The sequence below is a fragment of the Leucoraja erinacea genome, chromosome 6 (assembly GCF_028641065.1).
Source record: "Leucoraja erinacea ecotype New England chromosome 6, Leri_hhj_1, whole genome shotgun sequence".
Classification (NCBI taxonomy): Eukaryota; Metazoa; Chordata; class Chondrichthyes; order Rajiformes; family Rajidae; genus Leucoraja; species Leucoraja erinaceus.
Genome location: NC_073382.1, coordinates 26,699,163 through 26,726,737, shown reverse-complemented (window position 1 = coordinate 26,726,737; position 27,575 = coordinate 26,699,163). Strand labels below are relative to the sequence as shown.

At 43.2% G+C, this 27,575-nt stretch overlaps 1 protein-coding gene across 3 annotated transcripts in view; it reads left to right on the top strand.

The window, feature by feature from the left end:
- Positions 1 to 6,559: 6,559 nt before the first annotated feature.
- obi1 (ORC ubiquitin ligase 1) overlaps positions 6,560 to 27,575 on the top strand; it is a 46,023-nt gene continuing 25,007 nt past the window's right edge. Inside the window, exons 1-3 of one of the 3 annotated variants that reach the window (XM_055636781.1) lie at positions 6,560 to 6,718; positions 10,519 to 10,654; positions 20,156 to 20,247. In XM_055636781.1, coding sequence (XP_055492756.1) covers positions 6,659 to 6,718; positions 10,519 to 10,654; positions 20,156 to 20,247 — 288 coding nt within the window. In that variant the 5' untranslated portion in view covers positions 6,560 to 6,658. The other 2 variants (XM_055636780.1, XM_055636782.1) reach the window with 2 other exon arrangements.

Here is a 27,575-nt window from a genome sequence, read left to right as displayed (position 1 = left end):
TATCTAAATTAGCGATGTTACAAAACTTACCTTCAGCGGCGCTACAGTTTCTACCACTGGGCCGTGTGCACGACTTTGGCGCCTTGGGGGGGGGGGGGGGGGGGGGGGGGGGGGGGGGGGGGGGGGGGGGGGGTGGGGGGGGTGGGGGGTGGGGGGGGGGGGGGGGGGGGTGGGGGGGGGGGGGGGCGGGGGGGGGGTTGTGATTAAAATGCTGTTTTCTCCTGCCTGTCCGAGATGGATTTCCTCGGCCTGTCAGCTGATGCAGAAAATTTTTTCCAACTTCCGTTCTCGGAAGTTTTAAAATAAAATCGTGGGACAATTTAATCGCTGGAGTAAAATAAAAAAGCTACTTCTAACTCCCTCAATGCCTCCAACGGGACGGATCTCACGTAGGGGACAAAACACGGGGTAAGTCGTTTATTTTACATATTAACTTGCTTCTTAGGTTGACTTTAATCAAAATTTCCTTGGCGAAAATGTGATTTTGGCCCCATACAAACCAGCAGTGTTTTTCCTGCCGATATGGGGTTCAAATTCACCGCAATCGCGTTCCAGAAAAACCCACTCGCAAGATGATTTAAATGCACATTAATTTACGGGAATTAAACATTAAATTCTTTCCATTTGGCCTATAAATTCATGCCAATGAGATTTAAAAATCATGTTATATTGTGAATTCTTGTGTGAATGTTATTTGGACACTTAAGTTATTTAAAAATGTTAACCTTTTCTTAAGAAATGGATAGATGTTTAGATCTAGTAATTAAATTTTGTAATTAGCTACAATTAGGTAACTAAATAATTATATGCTTTAATTCAGGTCATCCAAGTAAGATTGTTTTATATTTGTTTCAGAATGCTTCAGTTTATAATAACTGAACATTTCATTCAGTTCTCATAATTTTAAAGAAAGTTATGGGCTTTTGACGGTCCTCGATCACGGCTTTTGTGTTAAGTCAATGGAAAAGCAATAGGGAACAAGATGCTAATTTCCAAGTATGAAAATGGCCATAACATTTTTAATACTGAAGATATTAACGTGAATTAGGAGTCAAATTAAACTTCTTTTTATGCTTTATCTGAGGGGATAAATTGCAGACTTGATTTTTTAAATCTCAAAATGTTGTAACATTGCTATCTAAATGGTGTCAATTTGGGAAAAGGGGAAGTGCAATGGGATCTTGGGGTCCTTGTTCATCAGTCAATGAAAGTAAGCATGCAGGTACAGCAGGAAGTGAAGAAAACGAGAGGTGTTTATAACAAGAGGTGTTGAGTATAGGAGCAAAGAGGTCCTTCTGCAATTGTAGAGGGCCCTAGTGAGACTACACCTGGAGTATTGTGTGCAGTTTCGGTCCCCTAATTTAAGGAAGGACATTCTTGCTATTGAGGGAGTGCAGCGTAGGTTTACAAGGTTAATTCCCGGGATGGTGGGATTGTCATATGCTGAGAGAATTGAGCGGCTGGGCTTGTATACGCTGGAGTTTAGAAAGATGAGAGGGGATCTTATTGAAACATATAAGATTATTAAGGGTTTGGACACACTAGAGGCAGGAAACATCTTCCCAATGTTGGGGGAGTCCAGAACCAGGGGCCACAGTTTAAGAATAAGGGGTAAGCCATTTAGAACGGAGACAAGGAAACACTTCTTCTCACAGAGAGCTGTGAGTCTGTGGAATTCTCTGTCTCAGAGGGCGGTGGAGGCCGGTTCTCTGGATACATTTAAGAGAGAGCTAGATAGGGCTCTTAAAGATAGCGGAATCAGGGGATATGGGGAGAAGGCAGGAACGGAGTACTGATTGAGGATGATCAGCCATGTTCACATTGAATGGCGGTGCTGGCTCGAAGGGCCGAACGGCCTACTCCTGCACCTATTGTCTATTGTATTGGTTAATTTAGTTTAATGCAGGTAAGTGCAAGGTGTTGGATTATGGGAAATCAAACCAGGCAGGACATTCCCAGTGAATGGCAGAACCCTGGGGAATTTTGTAGTGCAAAGGGATCTAGGAGTACAGGTACATAGTTCACTGGAAGTGGAGTCACAATTAGATTGGATGGTCAAACGTCTATCAGTACAGAAATTGAAATGTTATGTTACAGTTGTACAAGATGTTGTGTGAGGCCACATTTGGAATATTTGTTCAGTTTTAGTCACCCTGTTATAGGAAAGATGTTATTTAGCTGGAAACATTGCAGAGAAGATTTACAAGGATGTAGCTAGCACTTGAGGGTTTGAGCTATTGGGAGAGGTTGGGCAGGCTAGGAATGTATACCTTGGCATGCAGAGGTTCAGGGGAGTTCTTATAGAGATGTATAAAATCATGAAGTCCTTAGATAGGGTGCAAGCAGTGTTTTTTAACCCTGAGTAGGGAAATCAAGAACCAGAGGACACAAGTTTAAGATGAGGAGAAAACATTTGCATAGATACATAGACAATAGGTGCATAGACAATAGGTGCATACTGTCGTTGTGTCCTTGGGGCAAAACACTTCACCCACCTTTGCCTGTGTGTAAATGTAATGTAATTATGTGAAGCACTTTGGGGTCAATGCAAGTTGACTAAAAATGTGCTATATAAATAAGATTATTATTATTATTATATTTCCCTTATGTAAATCAGAACTTTGATTTTGAGATTCGACTTCTCCAGTTTGTAGCCAGTTTATTTTTTTCTCCTTCTCTTACCCTTTCAGTTTTCCTTTTCATATTCATATGGTGCTGACTCTGAAATAAAATGTGTTACCTTCCAATCTTTATTGAACACTCAAGAAAGTGATCTGAAAGTATTTGACAATAGTTTTTTAAAGTTTAAGATTGTAAGTGATTTCCATCTTGCATCCCATATTTATTTCCTACTGTTGAAGCAGAGGAACAGTAGGCTGTTTAACCTCCTTACTATTCACTGGATCATAAGAACTTACAATAACTGACAATTTATTGTATATCTATTTATTGTGTTGTTATGTTAATGTGCCCGTAAAACAGCAGGAGGTACAACATTCATTGTCCAGGTACTGGTGCACATTACAATTAAACACTCAAATTCAAATAGTAACATGACATATGACATTCAAATAGGAGCAGGCCACATAGTTCCTTGAGTGTGCTCTGCCATTCAATGAGATGGTGGCTGGTCATGTATTTCAAGTCGACGTTCCTGTCCAATCCCTATATTCATTGATTTCCTCGGTATCCAATAAATTACCAATCATTGTTTTTAATGTTGCCATTGACTGCCCTCTGCGATAGAAAGGCATTTAATAGTAAGTTTTAACGCAAGAGATTTTAACATGTCATTTTGTGATTATGTCCTCCCACCAAAGGTAGTGCTGTTGTCATTGAATCAGCCTCAAGTGTCAATACTGTGACAAGTTCACACAGGCAGTTTCCATGATAAAAAATACAGTGAGGAATTTATTAAAAAATCACATTTCTCTGTCTTTATCCTGAGATTATACTCCTAGTTGTAAATTCTCCAGCCTGTGGAAACATTCTTGCAGATTCAATGTTGTCTGTGCATTTTAAGAATCTTTAAACATCAATGAGGTCATGTCTCCCTCTACTCAACTCCAAGAAGTACAGCCATTTTTACTCAGTCTCTCCTCATAGCACAGAACCAAACCCTATTTGAGGAATTAATCTTGCAGTTTAACACTGTACCAACGTCAAGATGTTAGTCATAGAGTCCTAGAATCATACATTGTGGAATTTGGAAACAGGACATTCAGCCAAATTTGCCCACACCAACCAACATGCCCCATCCAGACTAGTCTCACCTGCTTGCATTTGCCCCTTATCTGAACCTATCCTATCCATGTTATGATAGTGCTTGCCTGTACTAAAGTGTTGTATATGAAAGCGCAAAGTATAAGAAATAAAGTGGACGAGCTTGAGTCTCAGTTAGAAATTGACAAGTATGATGTTGTGGGAATTACAGAGACATGGCTGCAAGAGGGCCAGGGCTGGGAACTGAATATTCATCAAGACAGACAGGTGGGCAGAGGGGGTGGGGTAGCTCTGTTGATGAGGAATGAAATTCAGTCCCTTGCAAGGGGTGACATTGAAACAGGAGATCTACACTCAGTATGGATAGAACTGAGGAATTGTAAGGGTAAAAATACCCTAATGGGACATTTACAGGCCCCCAAACAGTAGTCAGGATATATTCTGCAAGTTGAATCAGGAGTTAAAATTGGCATGTGGTAAAGGTAATGCTAAGGTTGTTATGGGAGATTTCAACGCAGGTAGACTGGGAAAATCAGGTTGGTACTGGACCCCAAAAAAGGGAGTTTGTGCCTCCGTGATGAATTCTTAGAGCAGCTTGTATTGGAGCCTATGAGGGAGAAGGCAATTCTGGATTTAGTGTTATGTAATGAATCGGATTTGATAAAGGAACTTGAGGTTAAGGAACCAGTAGGAAATAGTGACCATAAAATGGTCAAGTTTAATCTACAATTGGAGAGAGAGAAGGGTAAATCGGAGGTGTCAGTGTTACAATTGAAAAAAAGGGACTATGGAGCCATGAGGGAAGAGCTGGCCAAAGTTGACTGGAAAGATACCCTAGCAGGGATGACAGTGGAACAACAATGGCAGGCATTTCTGGGAATAATACAGAAGGTGCAGGATCAGTTCATTCCAAAGAAGAAGAAAGATTCCAAGGGGAGTAAGGGACGACCGTGCCTGACAAGGGACGTCAGAGACAGTATAAAAATAAAAGAGGAGTACAACGTAACAAAGATGAGCGAGAAGCAAGAGGATTGGGTAATGTTTAAAGAGCAACAGAAGATACCGACAAAGGCAATACGGGGAGAAAAGATGAGGTACGAATTTAAGCTAGCCAAGAATATAAAGGAGGATAGTAAAAGCTTCTTTAGGTATGTGAAGAGGAAAAAATTAGTTAAGACCAAAGCAAGTAAGGCCATGTCCTGCTCTCGGCAGCAGTCAGAATTAAAGGATTTGCGGGAAGCGGCTGACATGAGCGTTGACGGCGAGTTGCAGGAGGGACATGGGCCGCGGAACCGGGGGGGGGGGGGGGGGGGGGGGGGGGGGAGTAGACATGGCTAGACATATTTCAATATCTCCGGCTTTGGACGAGGCGCTGCTGTGCTCTGAGCAACCTGATCGTGGGTGTTGGAGAGCCGGGGGGGAGGGAGGGATGAAAGCAGAAGCAGCGTCGGGGGCAGATGCGGATGGGGAGCCGGGGCTGGCGAGTGTTTGCCGGGCTGGTGCGTCGCTCGCTGCAGCTCTGGCCATGGAGCAGCCTCAGTGTAAGCGTCCTGGGCTGTTGGGCCAGATATATTGTCAGTGCAGAGGGGCTAGGAGCAAGGCCAAATGTGCGTCCAGAGTCAAGGTCTGGAATAGTACAAGGTGTGCAGTCAAAGCTGGGACAATGGGAGTGTTCAGCACTGGGAACCTAAGCAGGTAAGCAACTATGATCAGGGTAGAATAGGGGGCCAGGTGTAAGGATGGACACAGGGTCAGGAATGAGAGAAGGTATGCAACTGGGTCAGGAGTGGTACCAGGTGTGCAGTGAGACCCAGGTTGGTCAACATGGGCCAAGTGCTTGATTATAATCAGATTTCCACACATGAATACACTAAGGTCATTCATCTGCAGCACCTGTTGATCAGAGCCTGGCTCTACTGTGGAATGTAATTAGGAATGTACTTTAGCCTAACCTTATTCATAGCTAATCTAATTTAAAGCATAAATATTGCATTCAAGTGTAAGTTAAAAGACTCGCTACAATATGCACCAGATTGCACAATTTCAAGCTGAAAAATGCAAAAACTCTGTACCATGGGAGGGGACTACGCTCCCTTGGGCTTGGCCTCTCACAATATCTCACTACCAACTCTCGCCCAATGTTGGCAGCCCTGAAGTGTGGCCACTACAACCTCTATACACAATGTCCTGACAGTTGAAGGCTAGCATACCAAAAACATTAAGGAACTGCAGATGCTGGTTTATACCTAGATGCTGGAGTACCACAGTGGGCCATCTCTGGAGGGAATGGACAGGTGACATTTTGGGTCAGGACCCTTCTTCAGATCAGGCTGAGAAGGAGTCCCGATATTAAACGTCACCTAACCATTTTCTTCAGAGATGCTGCCTGGCCCACTGGGTTACGCAAGCATGTTGTGTCCATCTATGCCAAAAACGTTATTCATCACCCTGTACACCTGCTATGCCACTTTCAGGGAACTATGTACGTACTCCAAGATCCCTCCGTTCTGTACTCTCCAGGGCTCTACTGTGAAGATCCTGGCCTAGTTTGAGTTCCCAAAATGCAATACTTCATACTAATCTGAATTAAACTTGTTTGTTGTTGTTGGGCCCACATATTTTTTTTAAATTGTTTAAATATCTGTTTTAAAATCGTTGTGCTGCGATTTCAATTTAATACCCCGGACCTTCGGATTCGCAGCGGTACACCTACACCATTGTTGATTGCAGACATGTTTTTAACTCTTGAAGAGCTGAATGTTAGGGCTGAATGTTTGCAATTTCTTATGCTTGCAAAGCATACCTTTCAGGGTTTTTTTTGGTTAACCCATTGTTTAACGCTGCGCCCTTTGAATCTTTTGCAATGTTCGTTTTGTGCAGTACTGGTGCTTAACAAAAAAAAACACAAAAGTGGTCGCAACTCAACCTTCGGCGGATGAAGGCGGCTTCCATCACTCGCTCACTTTCTTTTGCAAAGCGCGGAGCGGAGCGGCAAGTAAGGGGGCGGGGTGAGGGAGAGCGGCGTCGCGCGCTCCGGGGCTAGATTTGGGTCGCGTGCTCCAGGGCGAAATTCCAAGCACAATGCAGAAGCCGGCGCTTCAGAACGTACAGAATGTTACACTCAGTTTAACGCTGCCCATCTCGTGTCAGATCTGCCTGGGGAAGGTAATGTGCTCGCGCACGGGAAGTGTGGCAAGAACCCGCGGCCAGAGCGTTTCCCTGCTCAAACTTCGCCCCGCGTCTGGTTTACAAAACGGATCTCACCTTCTTGATTATACTAAAAATCTGCACGGTCGTAAAATGATTGTAAGATTTTGGAAAGCAAAGAGTCTTGCACTATGTATTTCCAAAAGAGGGAGTCCATTCATGTTTGTGTTTAACGCGTTGCAAACTCTGCAATGCAGACGTTAGAGCCATTTGAAGTTTGAAAGGAAGGCAACTCGTGAATTCTGGGTTAGACTCCACTTCCGTATCGTTGTGTCGGTCAGTCGAAACACAAAGAAAGTGTTCACGGAAACTCAAACGCCTGGCTAACCGGTTGAATTTATTTTAACGAAAACTTCCATAAAGTTTGCTTTAGTACTTTCCCTCCCCCTGAAGACGGAGTACCCTTTTAATTGCACATTTGTTGTGTATTGCAAAGTACCGATTTCAAATATATTTTGGATCATTAAAACACCTTTGAACGATTAACATTTTAATTAATTGATTTAGACACTTGAAAAATTATTATGGTTAACGTTCGTGTTAAATGAAGGTGATTAATTTATGCGCGAGTCTTACTCCACTCAGGACGTCCCAGTAAGCTGTAAATTAAGTACTTTAAAAGTAGTAACGGGTCGACTTTGCACAGCAGACTTACAGAAAGAATAATGAATGAACATTTTTTGCGTATATTATAGACAATAGGTGCAGGAGTAGGCCATTCGGCCCTTCGAGCCAGCACCGCCATTCAATGTGATCATGGCTGATCATCCCCAACCAGTACCCCGTTCCTGCCTTCTCCCCATATCCCCCTGACTCCGCTATCTTTAAGAGCCCTATCTAGCTCTCTCTTGAAAGTATCCAGTTAGTCTTGTCCTTTTATGCATGTGCAATGCAAGTCTACGCAAGTATAGGGGGGTTGCAAGTAAGGTCATCGTGTCAAAGGGCGTGACGCACGGACCAGCTCAATCCGTGTGGAGGACATGGCAGCTTCCGGCATATACTGTTAATACACGAAACGCGTACTTACCCGTTAAAAAAAGCTGTAAATGTCATTTTTTACGCTAAATTATTGTGGAAATCGGGCTAAGCGTGAGAGACATTTATTCTACTTCAGAATTGCAAAAGTGAGGAGAAATTATGGTAGAGAGAAGCGAGAGCTGAATGTGACAACAACAGCTAAAGTGCTTGGCGAACATTGGCCGTGCAGATATCGAGATTGAAAATATTGGCAATTATCGTGTTTGCTCACTGCATTTCATCAACAGTAAGACATTATTTGTGTTTTTTCTTGATTCCTTTGGTATCTAAAAAGTTTCTGGTCATAAATCTGGCTGTAAAATTTAAAAATCGCCCATGGTTCTGAAGTGGGTTTTTACGTGCAAAAGGAAAACGCTTCTGAAGCTAAATTTGGCAACAGTACGGGTCACGGATCGTGACCCGACTGCCGTGCAACCTCCCTATATACATGTAAAGACGTTAGATTATGGAATTTCTAGTACTGTACTCCCATGAGATGCCAAACCAACGTTGTATTTTTAAAGTGCCGATCGCTATTTCGTGTTATATTTACAAATGATATTGACATGTCTGACCAGATAATCTGTTTTAAGTATCGATTGAAACAAAAAATATTGGCTGGGGTCTGTAGAATTCCCCATTCCTGAATTTACTGCCATAAAGTATTAAGGGGTTGTCCCACTCCTGCGACCTAATTGGCGAGTTTAGGAGAATTTGAAAAAATGTCATGTTGAAGACCTCCTTCGACTATGTTGAAGACTAGCTTCGAGTAGCTTTGGGAAAATTGGACACCGAATAGTGGAGTGAAGAGGCCCTCCTTCGATCTCTTTCGACCTCCCTTGGACTATGTTGAAGGCTATCAAGGACTACCTTTGACTACCCTCGATTGCCTACGAATAACATGCCGACCTACTTCGACTAAACCTACGAGTAAAAAAAGATGGATTTTTTCCATGGCGACCTTTTTTCACTCGCGGGCATTTTTCAACATGTGGAAAAATACGCCGCGACCTAGCTGAGGCCTCAAGTACGCGGGGACTACGCTCGAGCATGAAGGAGAATTACAAAGACCTCCAAGGACCTCGTGTCGACCATGCTGCGAGTATCAGTCGAGGGCAAACTCATCAGAACTCGCGGATTAGGGCCTGTCCCACTGCGGCAACCTAATTCGCGAGTTTAGAACAGTTTGCCCTCGACTGATACTCGCAGCATGGTCGACACGAGGTCCTAGGAGGTCTTTGTAAAGGGGCTGTCCCACTTGGGCGACCTAATCTGCGAGTTTAGAAGAGTGTCTTCGACCTTCAAACTCGCAGCATGGTCGACACGTGGTCCTAGGAGGTCCTATGAGGTCGCTGGAACTCTCCTTCATGCTCGAGGGAAGTTCCCGAATACTCGTGGCCTCAGCTAGGTCGCGGAAAATCATAGAGCATGTTGAAAAATTTTCCGCGAGTAAAATTTGGTCGGCATGGTTCTTTTGAACTCGTAGTGCAGAGGAGTGGGGTCGCTCTTTAATTACATGCAGTTGAGGGCAGCCGTAGGCAATCTCCTTCGCTGACCGGGTATTTTGATTGGCTCATTGGAGTTTTCAGGACCATGGAAAGCCTACCGGTAGGTACAATGCCTGCTAAACTTTATGTCTCCACTCCTTCCCCCCACCCCCACCCCCGCGCTCTCTAAAGGACTTACCGTTACTGTGCAGTTGTTTTACCTTCCTCTTCATCGCGGGTGTGAATTTCAGACAGCACTCCCCCGCTATCCCTGCCTTCGCAATTATGTGAGGTCAGCCGATCCAGCTCGCGGTTTCAACGCGTAAGGCTGATCCAGCCCGAGGCTTTCCAGGCAAGTGCCCTCGAGCTTGTAAGTCGAAACACGTCTTAACTGGCGGATTAGGTCGCCCAAGTGGGACAGCCCTTTTACTCTCCTTCATGCTCGAGAGTAGTCTCCGCGTACTCGAGGCCTCAGTTAGGTGGCGGTGTTTTTATCAGCAAGCTGAAAAAAGGTCGCCATGGAAAAATTGATATTTTTTTACTCGTAGGTTTAGTTGAGGTAGGTCGTAGTAGGTTGTAATGTTATCGTAGGTCGTCGAAGGTAAAGCTCGTTGAGAAAGAAAAGGTTAAGTAAACTCGTTAATGTTAAATGCCCCCTAAACTTTATTAAAACGTCTGGCTTCCTCCCCTCCCCTCTCCCCTCCCACCCCCACCCCTCCCCCCAGACAGCGCTCCTCCGCTTTCCCTGTCCCCCGCCTTTGCGATGTGTGTGTGTGTGCGCAGACGGTCGATCCAGCTCGATGTTTTTCAGGTGAGTGCCCTCGAGCTTGAAGGTCGAAAACAGTCGCTGAAAAGACGGGTTAGTGGAACAGGCCCTTTAGTCTGATTTATATAGTGAAGTTTCTGGTGTGGAATTGGAACCCACAACTTTCTGAGTCTGGTAGGAGACCAAACGTTTTTGTTTACTAAAATGGGCTTTGTCTGTGGTTAAATTGATTCTGCCACTTCCATTAGTTTTGATGCAGAGGTACTGTATTTGACAACTTTGATAACCTTAATGATTACACTTTTGGAAATGTCTTAGGTACGCCACCCAGTTATCTGTTCAAACAACCATGTCTTCTGCTTCATGTGCATGGAATCCTGGCTCAAAAACAGCACCCAGTGTCCAACTTGTAGGATTCCGATCACTTCTGAAAATCCTTACAAGGAAGTTTTGGGTAAGAGATCTTTCCAGTTTCTTAATGTGCTTGGTAAATTTTGGTTCCACCAGTTCAGTTATGAAAAGGTCTAATTACATATTTCAAAATACCAACCTGAGTTCCTGTACCAGAATATATATTGATAATCTTCAGTACAATCACTTTTAAATATCCTTTAATCATTGAAACAACTTTATATTTGATAGAAATGCATCGTCAATATTTTTTGTGTTAATAAGCTTTTGCCTATTGCCTATTTTGCCTCCCTCTCCCTCTCCCCCTCCCTCTCCCTCCCTCTCTCCCTCTCCCTTCCTCCCCCCCTCTCCCTTCCCCCCCCCTCCCTTCCTCCCCCCCCCTCCCTTCCTCCCCCCCCCCTCTCCCTTCCTCCCCCCCCTCTCCCTTCCTCCCCCCCTCTCCCTTCCTCCCCCCTCTCTTCCCTTCCTCCCCCCCTCTCTTCCTTCTCTCCCCCCCTCTCTTCCTTCCTCCCCCCCTCCTCCTTCCTCCCCCCCTCTCTTCCTCCCCCCCCCCTTCCTCCCCCCCTCTCTTCCTCCCCCCCCCTGCCTCTTTCCTTCCTCCCCCCCCCCCCCCTCTCTTCCTCCCCCCCCTCCTCTCCTCCCCCCCTCTCTTCCTCCCCCCCTCTCCTTCCTCCCCCCCTCCTCTCCCCCCCTCCTTCCTCCCCCCCCCTTCCTCCCCCCCCTTCCTCCCCCCCCTCTCTTCCTCCCCCCCCTCTCTTCCTTCCTCCCCCCCCTCTCTTCCTTCCCCCCCCCTCCCCCCCTCTCTCCCCCTCCCCCCCTCTCCCTCCCCCCCCCCCCCCCCTCCCCCTCTCTCTTCCTCCCCCCCCCCTCCCTTCCTCCCCCCCCCTCTCTCTTCCTCCCCCCCCCCTCTCTTCCTCCCCCCCTCTCTCTTCCTCCCCCCCTCTCTCTTCCTCCCCCCTCTCTCCCTCCCCCTCCTCTCTCCCTCTTCCACTCTCTCTTCCTCTCTCCCTCTCTCCTCCTCTCCCCTCTCTTCCTCCCCCTCTCTCTACCCCATTTCTCACTCCCTTTCTCCTCCCATCTCCCTCTCATCCTCTCTCCCTCTTCCTCTCCTCTCTCCCTCTCTCTTCCTCCCCCCTCTCTCTTCCTCCTCCCTCTTCCTCTCCCCCTCTCTCTTCCTCTCCCCCCCTCTCTCCTCTCTCTTCCCCCTCTCTCTCCCGCCTCTCTCTCTTCCCCCTCTCTCTTCCCCCTCTCTCTTCCCCCTCTCTCTTCTTCCCCCTCTCTCTTCCCCCTCTCTCTCTTCCCCCCTCTCTTCCCCCCTCTCTTCCTCTCCCCCTCTCTCTTCCTCTCCCCCAACATGTTTCTAGCATTAAATTGGTTATAACAAATCAAAATTCAAATAGGTGTAGTTTCAAATTATAAACATTTTTATGATAATAAAACTTGCTGACAATTAAAAATGTGCTTGCTAAAATAATGTATAAAACTGATTTACCTTACCCTTTCTGTTGTAAAGCCTCCATTCAAAAGATAAATGTCAGCGATTTCCAACAAATGCGCAAACTCCACCTTCAGTGAGGCATGACTTGATGAGCAGGTACACACTAATAAGATTAGAGTTATACAGTGCAGAAACAGGTCCTTCTGCCCACTATGTCCATGACCATATGTGGATGATCAGCCATGATCACAATGAATGGCAGTGCTGGCTTGTAGGGCCGAATGGCCTACTCCTGCACCTATTGTCTATTGAACACTATCTCTACCATTCCCATTTACTAGCAAATGGGCTGTAGCTGCTTATGCCTTGCTAATTCAGGTGCTCATCCAATACTTAAATGTTGTGAGAGTCTTTGCCTCCACCACTCCTTCAGGCAGGACTCCTCCAAGTGACGCATCATCCATTTCTTCTCCTTCGTTGTTACTGGATCGCAATCCTGTGCCAACCACATAAAATCAGCCATGAAAGTACCCTCACAACATGGATTAGTGTGTTTTAGAGGGGGCACTGCTGAGCAACCTATGGAGTAGGACATGTGGTTAGTGTGCATCACGGATTTTGATTAAAACTTATTCATTGGCGCTTTTTTCGATAATAATTTTGAGGAAAGATATTCCAATGGGTTTTGTGCTGGCTACGTGATGTTTTGGATGAGTTATTATGGCTACTAAAAGCACCAGAGCTCATGGATGCGGCTCAACAACAGAGGCCTAGTTCGCAGGTAGAGACCATGTCTACAGGTACCTCGATTCCGCCCCATGGCTCGACCTCGCCGAAGGCAGGACCACAAGTTGTCGACGCGGAGGTCCTGAAGCTAGAATTACTAGCATCTTTGAGACTGGACATTGCGGATATTTTTAAAACCGAACTACGAGCTGCATTGGGTGATGATTTGTCCACAATCAGAGTTGACCTTCAAGCCTTGAAAACACAACTCGCGAACGATAAGGTTGCTATGGACACTGCGGTGGCCATACTCCGAGGTACTGTGGGGATAATGGAGGAGTCGCTTTCTGCCTGTACGGACAGGGGTTGCTGAGCTGAAGATTCAGATCAAGCGTCTAACTGCTGGGTTGTTTAACTTGGACAAAAAAATGTGAGGAGCTCGAATCCAGATCGCGCCGCAACAACATAACAATAGTGGGGGTTCCTGAGGAGACGATCGTCAATTCCATTGCTATCCCCACCCTGCTTAAGGACTCGTTCAAGCTGGACAAAGAGCCGCTACTGGACCGGGCGCACAGATCCACACAGCCAAAACCACGACCCGGCGAGTGACCACGACCCATCATTGCCAAGTTCCATTACTACAACGGTTGTGTAATTGTTTTACGGCGTGCGAGAGAGGTTCGACAGATCTATACCGGTGATATGAGGATCTCCGTTTTCCCCGACCACACTGCCAAGGTGGCTCGGGCCTGGGCAGCGTTCAACGAGGTCAGAAAACGGCTGTCTCGCTTGGAGGGGGTTCGCCACGGTCTTTTCTACCCGGCCCGACTCCGGATCAGCTACGAAGGTGTGGAGAAACACTTTGACTCGGTGGGGTATGCCAAGGCTTACGTCAACAAGATGAATATTGGGTGATGTTGTACAATATGTTGCAATAATGTCATGCATCTACGCCTTTAGTTTACATTTAAATACTTGTTCACGTTTGATGTTTGTTTACATTTAGACACAGGGGGAATTTAACTTGTTTCTTGCACTGCTGTCACCCTTTTGGAGACCTTTTTGGTGTGTGCGTGTGTATGTATGGAGGTTTGTGTATGTGGGGGCGGGGGGAGGGGCAGCCATCCTGGCTTTCTTCGGATCCATTTTGCAGAAGCCTCATCTTAGACTTAAAGATCATCATAGGCTGCAGTCCTCTTGGATAGGTCAGGTCTACCACTCCAATTTTAATTATAAAGCTAGAGCGGTTGCTATTGTAATTAATAAAATAATTCAGTTTTTATTTACTGCTGATAAAAATAACCATATAACAATTACAGCACGGAAACAGGCCATCTCGACCCTTCTAGTCCGTGCCGAACACGTATCCTCCCCTAGTCCCATACACCTGCGTTCAGACCATAACCTTCCATACCTTTCCCGTCCATATAACTATCCAATTTATTTTTAAATGATAAAAACGAACCTGCCTCCACCACCTTCACTGGAAGCTCATTCCACACAGCCACCACTCTCTGAGTAAAGAAGTTCCCCCTCATGTTACCCCTAAACTTCTGTCCCTTAATTCTCAAGTCATGTCCCTTTGTTTGAATTTTCCCTACTCTCAGTGGGAAAAGCTTATCCACGTCAACTCTGTCTATCCCTCTCATCATTTTAAAGACCTCTATCAAGTCCCCCCTTAACCTTCTGCGCTCCAAAGAATAAAGCCCTAACTTGTTCAATCTTTCTCTGTAACTTAGTTGCTGAAACCCAGGCAACATTCTAGTAAATCTCCTCTGTACTCTCTTTATTTTGTTGACATCCTTCCTATAATTAGGCGACCAAAATTGTACACCATACTCCAAAATTGGCCTCACCAATGCCTTGTACAATTTTAACATTACATCCCAACTTCTATACTCAATGCTCTGATTTATAAAGGCCAGCACACCAAAAGCTTTCTTTACCACCCTATCTACATGAGATTCCACTTTCAGGGAATTGTGCACAGTTATTCCCAGATCCCTCTGTTCACCTGCATTCTGCAATTCCCTACCATTTACCATGTACGTCCTAAATTTACCATGTACGTCCTAAATGGTCGATATTTTATAGTTGCAGGTACATTAATGCAAACAGAGGTGTTGTTAGTAAGTGTCTATGCACCTAACTTTGATGCTGAATTCTCTAATAGATTACTTAGTAATATACCTTATTTAAATACCCATCTGTTAATTTTTGGAGGTGATCCGAATTGTGTGTTTGACCTAATGTTAGATTGTTCTAGTCCCTGCACTTTATCCCAATCAGCTATATCTAAATCTTTTTCTAATTTTATGACCCAGAGTGGTTTGGTTGACCCTTGGAGACTTCGTAACCCCTCAACCAAAAGTTATCTTTCTTTTCTCAGGTACATCAGTAATATTCAAGAATAGATTATTTCCCCCCCCCTTTTTTTTTAATAGATTTAACCCATTATTGTTGGCTGATAAAACATTTTGTGAATTTGTTTCAAACTCAATTGATGAGTTTCTCTTCTTTAACCAGAGTGAATCTACATCTTTTTCATTAATTTGGGAGTCGCTAAAAGCTTTTCTTAGAGGGCAGATTATTTCATATTCCTCCTATTCGAATAAAAAACGTAATACCAGGCTTACAGAGCTTACATCTGCTATTAATAGCCTCGATCAAGAATGTTCATCCGATCCTTCTCCAGAACTATTTAAGAAGTGTCTTAATCTTCAGGCGGAGTTTGATCTTATTTCTACCACAAGTGCTGAGCGACTGTTGTTACAAACTCGTGGTACGTATTATGAACATGGTGACAGAGCAAATCGATTATTAGCACACAAATTAAAACGTCAGTTCACCTCACGTCTTATACCCCAAATTAATAATGTTTCTAACATGTCTGTTATGGATCCTGTAGAAATTAATGCCACATTTAAATCATTTTATTCTTCCCTATACAATTCAGAATTCCCTGCTGATATTACCAAAATGAATCAGTTCCTGGACAATCTTGAGAATCCTATCATTGATTCTGACCGTGCAAAAGAATTGGATGCTCCACTTTCCCTTGAAGAACTACGTTTTGCAATTACAGCAATGCAATCTAACAAAGCCTCAGGTCCTGATGGATTTCCAATAGAGTTTCTAAAGAAATTTATTGATAAATTGGCACCTCTACTTTTGTTGATGTTCAATGAATCGTTGGAAAATGGTTTGTTACCTCCCACTCTGACTTAAACTTTGATAGTTCTTCTTTTAAAGAAAGATAAAGACCCCACTTCCTGTGGTTCTTATAGACCTTTGTCTTTACTGAATGTTGATGTAAATGTTTTGGCCAAAATTATTGCTCTCCGTCTAGAGAGGGTTTTGTCTAGTATAATTTCTGAAAAACAGAATGGCTTTATTATGGGACGCCATTTATTTTTCAACACTCGTACTCTTTTAAATATTCATTTAACACATTCTGATAATTTACCTGAGATTGTAACCTCATTAGATGCTGAGATGGCATTCGATAGGGTTGAGTGGGGGTACCTATTCGCGGTATTGAAGAAAGTTGGTTTTGGAGATAAATTTATCAGTTGGCGTAAGATTACCGTATGCATCGCCACAAGCTGGTGTTCAAACAAATGATATTCATTCTGAATACTTTGCACTAGAACGTGGGACACGTCAGGGCTGTCCTTTATCTCCATCTCTCTTCGCTTTGGCTATTGAACCACTGGCAATTTCTTTAAGGTCCTCCACTTCCTTTAAATATGCTATTCATAACGGTGTCGAATATCGTTTATCTCTGTATGCGGATGATTTGTTGCTGTATGTAACTGATCCTGCATCTTGCCTTCCGGGTTTTTTTTAACCTATTCTGGATATTTTTCGTTCTTTTTCAGGATATAAACTAAATCTTCAAAAGAGTGAGTGTTACCCCATTAACACAGCAGGTTTGCAACTTCAGGAAGCTGATTTGCCCTTTAAAATCACTCGTTCTGGATTCCAGTATCTTGGCATCAATGTGACGTGTACATTCTCAGGCCTTTTGTCTGCCAGCTTTTCCCTGCTCATGACTAAAGTGAAATCTGATTTTCAGAGATGGAATAATCTGCCTCTCTCTTTAATTGGGAAGATTAATGTTGCTAAAATGAATGTTTTGCCTAAATTTCTTTTTTTGTTTCAATCAATTCCCTTATTCTTACCAAAACATTTTTTTGACTCTTTAGACAAAATGATTAGCTCTTTTGTTTGGGGTGCGAAGTCCCCGAGGGTCCGTAAATCATTACTCCAACGATGTAAGTTCAGTGGTGGTCTCGCTTTAGCGACCTTTCAATTCTACTACTGGGCTACTCACCATTTTCGTTGGGTTGATTTTCCTTTTTTAGCTTGGTGCGAACTGGAAGCCCGCTCTTGCCCTCCTTCATCCTCTATATCTGCTCTTATATATTCCTCTCTTCCAACCAAGATTTCATTGTTTTTCAAAAATCCTGTTGTGCTTAATACTTTAACAATCTGGTATCAATTCAGGGAGCATTTCAAATTTGTAGCTGCATCTCCTTTAGGTCCATTATGTACCAATCACCTGTTTCCTCCCTCACATTTGGATTCCGTTTTTTCCGTATGGCATAACAAAGGTATACAATGTTTTCTTGATCTGTTTTCAGATGGTATTTTTAACAGCTTTACCAATTTGTCATCATTGTATGGATTACCAGCAAATCCTTTTTTTTTTTTAAGGTACTTCCAAGTTAGACACTTTGTTTCTAAATGTTTTTCTAATTTTCCTTCTTCACCTCCACGACAATTATAGGATAGTTTGTTTACTTTCAAGGCACAACAAAGAGGGATTGTTTCAGAGATGTATAACCACGTTCTGGATCTTTGCGATCAGTCCAACTCTAAAACAAGGGCTGCTTGGGAGGAAGAGCTGGGACTTACTGAGGAGTGGTGGGATAACTTTGTGGGTGGACTATATACTGACACGTCTTGCGCTCGTCTTGCACTCATTCAGTTTAAGGTTATACACAGGGTCCATTTTTCTAAATCAAGACTGTCTGGGATTTATCCAGAGATGGATGATAAATGTGATAGATGTTCGGGCCCCACATTGTCATCTGAGCTATATGTTTTTTCTTTGTCCACGATTACATAATTGTTGGGCCTGCTACTTTAATATAATGTCTACCGTAATGGGAATACCTCTACAGCCCTGTCCATTGATTGCCATCTTTGGGGCCCCGAATGAGTCGGGTCGATTAAACTCTGTGCAAAAATAAATTATTAATTTAACGTCTTTAATAACCAGACGTCGCCAACTCCTACAATGGAAATCTCCTAAAGCACCCTCTGTGTCACAGTGGCTCAAAGATGTAGTGTTTTTTCTTAAACTTGAGAAAATTAAATATACATTAAGGGGATGTACTGATAATTGTTTTCACAAATGGCAACCTTTTTTTTTATCATACTTTACAAACTTGCAGGTTCTGCCAGACTAAGGGCTGGTTTATTAAATGTTGTTATGTGTAGGTGCATGCTTCACTCTTAATTAGCCAAGGTGAGGTGGATGGGTGTGTGACTGATGGTATGGTTGTATTATATAATTAAAAAAGATATATATGTTATGTTTCTGTATTTTTTTTTCTTTTGTGTATTATTTGAGTGTTTCTTATTAACATGTCCCTTTTTTTCGTGTTGATTATTTAAAAATTAAAAAAAAATTAAAAATAGTGTGTTTTAGAAAGTATTTGTTTTTCAATACTATCTTAAGAGTGCAAGCATGAGTAATAATTGCTGCACTTGGTGGTTTCCACATGTGAATACATTTTAAAATGGAACAATCTAACCTTAATCCGAGTGATACATATAGAAATTAAAAATAAACTAGGTGACATTAGTTTGATATTGATGCAGAATTATTACTGTTCATTTTCCCAACTAGTGTTTCCGTGCATTTTCTTTAAAGTGATGTATTTTCTATATTTGAATTAAAAAAAAAAACATTCTGCTGTTGCTGATTTTCATATGACTTTGACATGCGTGGTGGTGTCTTGGATTGATTGACAACACCCACTGTTATTGAAATCTTGCTGACCACTCAGTGTGCCAGCTTGTTGGCCAGCATTGATAAACAAGGTTCTGTATTTGCTTGGTAACACCTAGTTACTGATGAAGCGACATAGAATTTTGGTGCACAATCCATGAATTACTTGGGTTCAGAATTAACAATGAATGTCAATTAATATATTGCCTAGAATGACAAATGCTTCCTCTGCAACGACAATGCTGCCACTAAAATTAAAATGAATGCACTTGTCTGTTACATTTTTCTGATTTGTACTGCTTTGCTGTTTTCAAAATGTTGTTTGGAATTATGGACTTTTTAAATTCTGTGCAGATAAAACAAAAATTGTGATTTTGTGGCGCAACTTGGTAACAATAATGGTAAGAGTTCGCCTCGGCTGCCTGTCAAGCACAGGACATCCTGTAGCAAGGAAGGTGAGCTAGTTGTTTCTGGGTAAAGGCAGAAATTACTCTTTTCCTATTCTTTACTAGTGTTCAGCTGAATTTAGTGCCTTTTCCTCCACTCAATATAATTTGCTGTTTGTTTTCCTTTGTCATCTGAAGTTTGTCATTTAATACATGGAAGAAAATAAGGCCCGAGGTAATTGTTAAATTACCAAATCTAGATCCAACATTTGTATAAACTGGTATTCACTATTAGAAACTCATGCATGTGTCTACACCAGCACTATTTTGACGACAAATATAAATAAAATAAACCTCTGCAACAATAAATCTAGGTTCTCGTATGTATTCATATTCCACTATTTGATGGGAAAATTCTCTTTCACCAAAAATAAAGATGCATAGATATTGTGAATATGGATTGAATTCACGTTGTCAACAGTGGAATGTGCTTATTTTTTATTTACCGTTTGATAAGTTCAATTAACCATACCTAGATTCTAAGTTAACAAAATCTAGCCCATTGTAGCATTAGACACCATTGGTGTCAACTAATTCTGTAAAGTGATTGCATTATCCTAGATGCATTTGCTGCACTTTTGCCTCAATAGTTATGACTGCATACAGCTGTGGAAAGTTTCAAGTTTAATTTATGATTTGTGCTGTCAGATTTCTAAAGTATGTTCTGATGTTATGGATCTCATTCAGGAGAGAGTGATATTAGACGGTGCTGGGTGCAGTTACTAAAAATGTAAATTTAAGCATCTCTTTCCAAAAAAACTAAGTTGGAGAGGTAGGATGTTAAAATGGAAACTGGAATTTCTAAAGATCTTTGACCTTTTGTAGGGAAAGGAATATTCAGATACTCAATCAAATTTTACTTTTTATTATTGCAACACATTAATTGATGTGTATTTAATTCTCATTCAGGTGGATCAGATGGAACAGAAAATTGTGACAGTTCATCAGTCAAGCGATCTCTGCGAAAAACCAGGCTTGAACTGTTACATACAGAATATGAGGTAATGCACATGCTGTTCAACCAAGCTTTTATAGTTTGAAAGATTTTAATGGTTTTCAATTCACTTACATGTATAATCTAACCTTTCTGAATGTACAGGAAGCAATCGGAATCCTCTAACATTTGGTTTCTGGTGTGTGTGTGTAAATTGCTCGTATCTAAGCTTCCCCCCCAGTCTAGTTTCAGTAAAAACACTGAATCAAGCACTTGAACAACTAATTTTTATTTTTACAAAAGCGCAATTACAGTTCAACTACTGTACCTATCCGACCGCGAGTTCGATCCTCGTATCTGCCTGATCGAGCCCTCTAGGCCTCGCTCAAACAGAGACACTCCAGAAAGTCACGCAATCCCAAGCGCTCTCCCAGAAGATCGACACTGGACCTCGTGGTAGCGGACTTTTATATGTCCCGGGACCTCGAGGGGCCAAACCACATGGGGGTGGTCTCTTAATAATCCATTTACAGATATTGATTAACCCCATACATAACAAACATTTCCCTAACCCAATAATACAGCAGCTTATACATTGTATAAGAAAGAAAGCTCTCGAAGGAAGCAAACAAGAATAAACATTGAAGCAGGTGCCCTGAGATTCAAACAATTTCTCCAAGGCTCAACAGTTCAACCAATCATCAATTAACAGGATGACCGTCTTGCAACATTATTTATACTTTTTACAATGCTTTTGCAGCACCCAATAGAAATTATGCATTTAAGGTTAGTTTGCAAAACTGCTATACATGTTATCAATTTAAGAGAAACAGGGAGAGCACCTGGACCCCTTACCATCCTGCATATCAGTCTGAGTCTAGACTGGCTGGCGCCAATCAAAGCCTGTAAAGTTCAGCTGACACGAGTTAAGCAATTCTGACAAGTGCAGTGATCCTAAATTTAGCCAATATTAACGTGTGTGTGTGTGCACACATTTCAAAATCTGAAATGTTATTCAATACTCAAGGCAAGTTGTTGATAACTACTATTGGGCAGAAGGCATATTAGTATCAACAGCATTGTGGGTCAGTGGTATTTGGAGTATAGTAATAATGAATGAGCAATGCTTTTGGAAAGGGCATCCGTATCTGCCTTCTCTCCGTAAATAATTGTGAGAGCAACATCATGCTGAAAGCAACAAAGGCATTGCCCAGGATTAAGGAGAATTGCATCGGTTTCTGAGTCTTGGAGCATTGAATGTATGCATGTCCTGCGTGCTTTAGTACATCAGACAGAATTTTGATCAGGGAGGAAAAGTGATCTGGGTGTCAGAATCGTTCAGTATTCCTGAATATCTGAGTTCAGAAATGAATCTGGAGGTGTTTTGCAAATTGAGTGTTGAGAGAGGATGGTGAAGTGGGTTTTATGCATCTCTTGTATTAAGGACGGAAGCAAAACTCCTAATAATCGGGATTCAGGTAATTGCATTTTGAAAATTTCAGTTATACTTTTAGATCTGCCTCAATAACTACCAATTTCTCTGACTGCTATCAAGCTTGGAATGATTTGTCCTCCCCACGGGGTGGCACTGCGGTAGAGTTCCAGCATTGTAGCACCACAGACACAAATTCTGCCTGTATGGAGTTTTTAACGTTCTTCCTGTGACCACGTAGGTTTTCTCCGGGTGCTCTGGTTTCCCTCCACATTCCAAAGACATGCAGGTTTGTAAGTTAATTGGCTTCTATAAATTGTCCCTAGTGTACATGCAGCTGAAGGGTCTGTTTCTATGCTGTATCTTTAATCTAAACTAAATTTAAAATGAGCCTTGGTCATGTTTGCTCTTTTTTGCTGGTTCGTGTTTTTAACCTTCGGGGCTATTTCTACTTCACTGTCTAAAATAAACAAAAAAAAAATCTGTTGATTTTACTATTTAAAATATTAAAAAAAAAATTAAAACACATACCCACCCCCACCCGCATTTTTTTTTTTTACAATAGATTGAAATCTAAATTGATATGCGTCATAACCAAACTCTCAAAGTGCATAATCGCCAAAGGTGACAATGGTTGGTAGTCATTCAGACATCATCTTACTAGTCTTGGGCAAGCAGTATTATTGTTGTCCTATTAAAGCTGATGGGAATCTCGGTCTTTCCTAATGAAAGGTTGAATATGTCTGCAAAATCTTCAGACAGTTGGTCTGCCCAGGTTTTAAGAATGTGGTCAGGTACATCAGGGCCAGGTTCTCCGAGAGTTGATTCTTGTGAAGGATCTGACATTGGCCTCTGTGACTGAAATTTGTGTTATTGGTATCTACGGGGGCCCAAGGTGTGTCAATGTTCTCCCTTTCAAAGTGACCCTGGAAAGCATTGAGCTCGGCCTCACTGTTACTTGAACTACTACTTGTTTTCACCTTATAGGAAGTGATGGGCATAATAGCAAGAGCTGTCACGTCTGTCAAAAGTCCATCTCGTCCTCTTGTTTAAACACAAATGTCTCTGCTTTTCTAGTTACCAATTGAGGTTGTACCTTGACTTCACTTGTGACCCTGACGATAGTTAGACTGGATTGCCTGAGATCTGGTCCTCATTATATATTGTGGCGCTCCCTTTATCATCCAAATCTTCTAGTTAGGGAATACTCCAGTCTTGGTGAAAACACACTCCTCCACACATTTCCTCGTGAAGTCTGTAATAACCATGGCGTATTCGTTCAGGTCCGTTGTTGAGTCTTTGAAAATCACCCAGTCTACCAATGCCAAGCAGTCACAGATTTGTTCCACTGTTTTCCCCCAACCAGCTCTGTACAATCCTCACTTCAGTCACTGCCTATACGCAGGAAGAAAGAGCGTAGCCAGTTAGGATTTTCCAAAGTGAGAGGGAGGGAACAATAGCATGTTTGATGTTGGAGTAGCTATGATCAAGACTATTTGATCATCTGGTGTTGCAGGAAACGTGCTGCTGGTAGTTAGTAAGTGATTTCTTCAAACTAATCTTGTTGAAGTCCTTGAATATGATGGAGGGAGTTCCTTGACTACGATGAGGAAGGTGTTGGAGTATGCTGTTGCATCTTTGTTGACCACATTCTGCAGCTCCTGCAGTGTTATCCAAACGTCTGCCTGGGGATGTAGACTGCAATCATGATGATGAAGGTGAATTCCCGCTGGGAGGTTAAGGGATGACACTTCACTGCTCATGTTCTGGATGTGGGGTAACTAGATAAGTTTTCTTGAAGTGTAGATATTAGATCCAAGACTAATATGGTGAAAGGGGAAAACAAAATCATGGTGAAATCATTACTTTAACATTTTTGTTTAACGTCATTTAGGCACTAAACATTTTGGTCTAATTTTTTTTTAATTATTCTAAATTAATTGCTCTCCATTAAGGAACAAGCTATGCCTTTCATTTCCTACTTCCTGTCACATACACTATAAACCCACTGACTCCCATGGCTATCTGGACTACACTTCTTCCCACCCTGCTTCCTGTAAGGACTCCATCCCCTAATCCCAATTCCTCCGTCTACGCCGCATCTGCTCCACGGATGAGGCGTTCCACACCAGGACATCTGAAATGTCCTCATTATTCAGGGAACGGGGGTTCCCCTCCTCCACCATAAATGAGGCTCGCACCAGGGTCTCTTCCATACCCCGCAACACTGCTCTCTCTCCCCATCCCCCCACTCGCAACAAGGGCCGAGTCCCCCTAGTCCTCACCTTTCACCCCACCAGCCGTCACATACAAAAAGTAATCCTCCGTCAGTTTCGCCACCTCCAACGTGACCCCACCACTCGCCACATCTTCCCATCTCCCCCCATATCTGCCTTCCGCAAAGAACGCTCCCTCCATAACTCCCTTGTCAATTCTTCCCTTCCCTCTCATACCACCCCCTTCTCGGGCACTTTCCCTTGCAACCGCAAGAGATGCAACACTTGTCCCTTTACCTCCCCCTCGACTCCGTTCAAGGACCCAAGCAATCGTTCCAGGTGCGACAGAGGTTTACCTGCATCTCTTCCAACCTCATCTATTGCGTCCGCTGCTCTAGATGTCAGCAGATCTATATCGGTGAGACCAAGCGGAGGTTGGGCGATCGTTTCGCCGAATACCTCCGCTCGGTCCGCAATAACCAAGCTGACCTCCCGGTGGCTCAGCACTTCAACTCCCCCTCCCACTCCGTCTCCGACCTCTCTGTCCTGGGTCTCCTCCATGGCCACAGCGAGCAGCACCGGAAATTGGAGGAACAGCACCTCATATTCCGTTTGGGGAGTCTGCATCCTGGGGGCATGAACATCGAATTCTCCCAATTTTGTTAGTCCTTGCTGTCTCCTCCCCTTCCCTAGTCCCCCTGCTGTCTCCTCCCATCCCCCAGCCTTCGGGCTCCTCCTCCTTTTTCCTTTCTTGTCCCCGCCCACCCCCGCCCCCGATCAGTCTGAAGAAGGGTTTCGGCCCGAAACGTTGCCTATTTCCTTCGCTCCATAGATGCTGCTGCACCCGCTGAGTTTCTCCAGCTTTTTTGTGTAACCTCCTGTCACCTACCAAACGTGCTCTGTTAAGGGTATTTTTATTTAGCCTTTTTCTCTTTTTTTCTGTCTTGCCCTGTGATTTGGGGAGTTGTGACTAACAGGCTGATAGAAATATGAATGGTGAGTTTCTGTAGGTATGATTTTTTTTTTTTTTTTTTTTTTTAATTAAATTTGTTTATCAATATATTAATGCCAGACAATGGTTACTGTTGAAATAGATTTGTATCTCTGGAGAGTGGGAGGCGCATAGATTGAAACATGTCATTCTCAGGGGTCTTGATGGGGTGAGTGTGAAGAGAATATTTCTTCTTGAAGGAGAATCAAGACCAAAGGGTCATTGTTTTAAAAAAAATTAGTTGTCAATTTAATTTAAAATAGGCATGTAGCAAAATAATTTGAGGGTGTAAGTCTTTGGAACTTTCTTCGTCAATGAAAGTAGAGTTGTTGAATATTTTTAAGGTGGAGATTGATAGATAAATTTAGAAGAGATGAAGGTTATTGCTGGTAGAAGAGAATTTTGAGGTTACATTCAGATCGAGCATGGCATATTGGAAAGCAGACAGGCTTGAGATACCCAATGGCCTAGCCTACTGTCTTATAGGTTGGTGTTATAGTGGTTGATCTAGAGATGAAAGTGAAATTCATCTTGGCAGCTGGGAAATTTAAATTCAAGTAATTTAAGCAAAGCTGCAATTGAAATATAAAGATTTCTGCAATAGCGATCATGGAATGCTTGATTGTTGTAGAAACGCGACACAGTTGCGCAGCTTGAAGGACTGCTTCCTCAGCCCCAGAAACCCAGGTTAAATTCTAACCTCGGCTGTCTGTCTCCCCCACCCCCCATATTTCAAAAAAAGCGTGAGTAGATAGGTTAAGTGGCCCATGTAAATTGCTCCTGGTATGTTAGAGAATTAGAGAATCTGCGGGGGGGGAGGGGTTGTTAGGAAATTAATGAGAATGTGGGAAGAATTAAACTGGATTAGATTCGCATAAGTGGGTGGTCGATGGTCGGTGCAGTTTCAGTGGGCTGAAGGGCCTGTTTCCATGCTGTATCTCTCTACGACTTCATCGTCCCACTAAAATTTATCTGCACTTCCAAAAACTGCAGTGGTTCAAGTTTTAATTAAAAGTTTGATTTGATTTTGTTATTCAATAGTACCCTGGGAAATATTTGAATTACTGTTTAAATCATGCACTTGGTTATTGTTGCTTGTGTTCTTACTCAGATTCTCATGAGTAAAGTAAGAGGAATATAAGATCGGGCCACTGTTGGCTGTGGACTGTTTCTGTAATTAGCTTAGAAATACAGCGCGGAAACAGGCCCTTCGGACCACTGAGTTTGCACCGACCAGTGATTCTCGCATGTGAACTCTATCCCACACCCACGAGGGACAATTTACACTTAATCCAAGCCAATTTACCTACATACCTGTACGTCTTTGGAATGTGGGAGAAAACCGAGGACAGCACCCGTAGTCGGGATCAAACCCAGGTCTCCGGGGCTGCAAGCGCTGTAAGGCAGCAACTCTACAATACAATATAATACCGTTTATTGTCATTTGAACCCCAAATGAAGTTCAAACGAAATTTGGTTTCTGCAGTCATACAACAAGGAAAAAAAACCAACTCGTGCAATTAACACAATTTACACAAACATCCATCACAGTGAATCTCCTCCTCACTGTGATGGAAGGCAGTCACTGTCTCCCCCTGTTTTTCATTCTTCTCCCGATGATAAAGCCCTCGGCGGGCGATGGCAAGTCCTGCGGCCATTAAGGCCGCACCAGGCGATGTAAGGCCCTGCTCCGGGTCTTGATGTTGGAGCCCCCGGCGGGCGATGGCAAGTCCCGCAGCCGTTAAAGCTGTGCAGGGCAATGTAAGGCCCCGCTCTGGATCATTTCCAACCCCGCAATTTGGGCAGGAGAAGTTGCCGTTGCGGGAGCTCCGAAGAGCGGTCTCCCAACAGGGACCCGTGAGCTCCCGATGTTACCGTCCACCGGGCCTGCAGCTGGAGCCTCCGAAGCTCCAGTCAGGTTGCAGTCGCGCGCCACCACAGCTCTCCACACTCCAAAGCCGGCCAGCTCCACAATGATAAGTCCGCAGGCTCCGCGACTGGAGCTCCCAAATCGTTCCGGTTAGAGGCCGCTCCATGGTGCTAGGCCGCAACGACAACGGGGACCCGATAGTGAAAAGTTCGGGTCCCCCGTACAGGGAAGAGATTTAAAAGTTTCCCCCCCGCCCCCCATATATACACAGCAAAAAACAATATGTAACTACAACCAAGCTATACACTCAACAGGACAAAAATAAAAAAAAGACAGACGGACTGCAGAGGCCGCTGCCGCGAGGCGCTGTGCCACCTGGAAAAAAACATTTCAACCATTTCCATTTCATGAACAACTTTACTTTGCTATTTTGAACATCAAATATGTTTAATCGTTACACTTCCGTAAGGTCATGACTACCTTTTTCCATGGAGAGGAAGGGAAGCAGGAAGTAAATAAACATTTTACAGCCTGTATTAACCATATCCTAACTGAATTGCTTTCTGAAGAATTCCAGTTCTGTTTTCCAAATTTATTTTCCAATCAAGGCCTAAACATTATAATCTTGCAGTGTCCTTCCTGTTTTATATTCATGTCTTTTGGCCACAGTGTTGGATTTTTATGAGTTGAAAAGAGCAAGTTGTGTCCTTTACTATGCAAGTATTGATGTTCCAGTTCAATTCGATGCTACATTGCCCACACTTTAGTCATCACACTTTCATTTTACATTTGTCATTATACACAAAGATATTTTGACACTTGCATAAATTGGAACATGCAGCATCCCAACAAGAACTAAAATGAAAGCTGAATTTATATGGTGCAT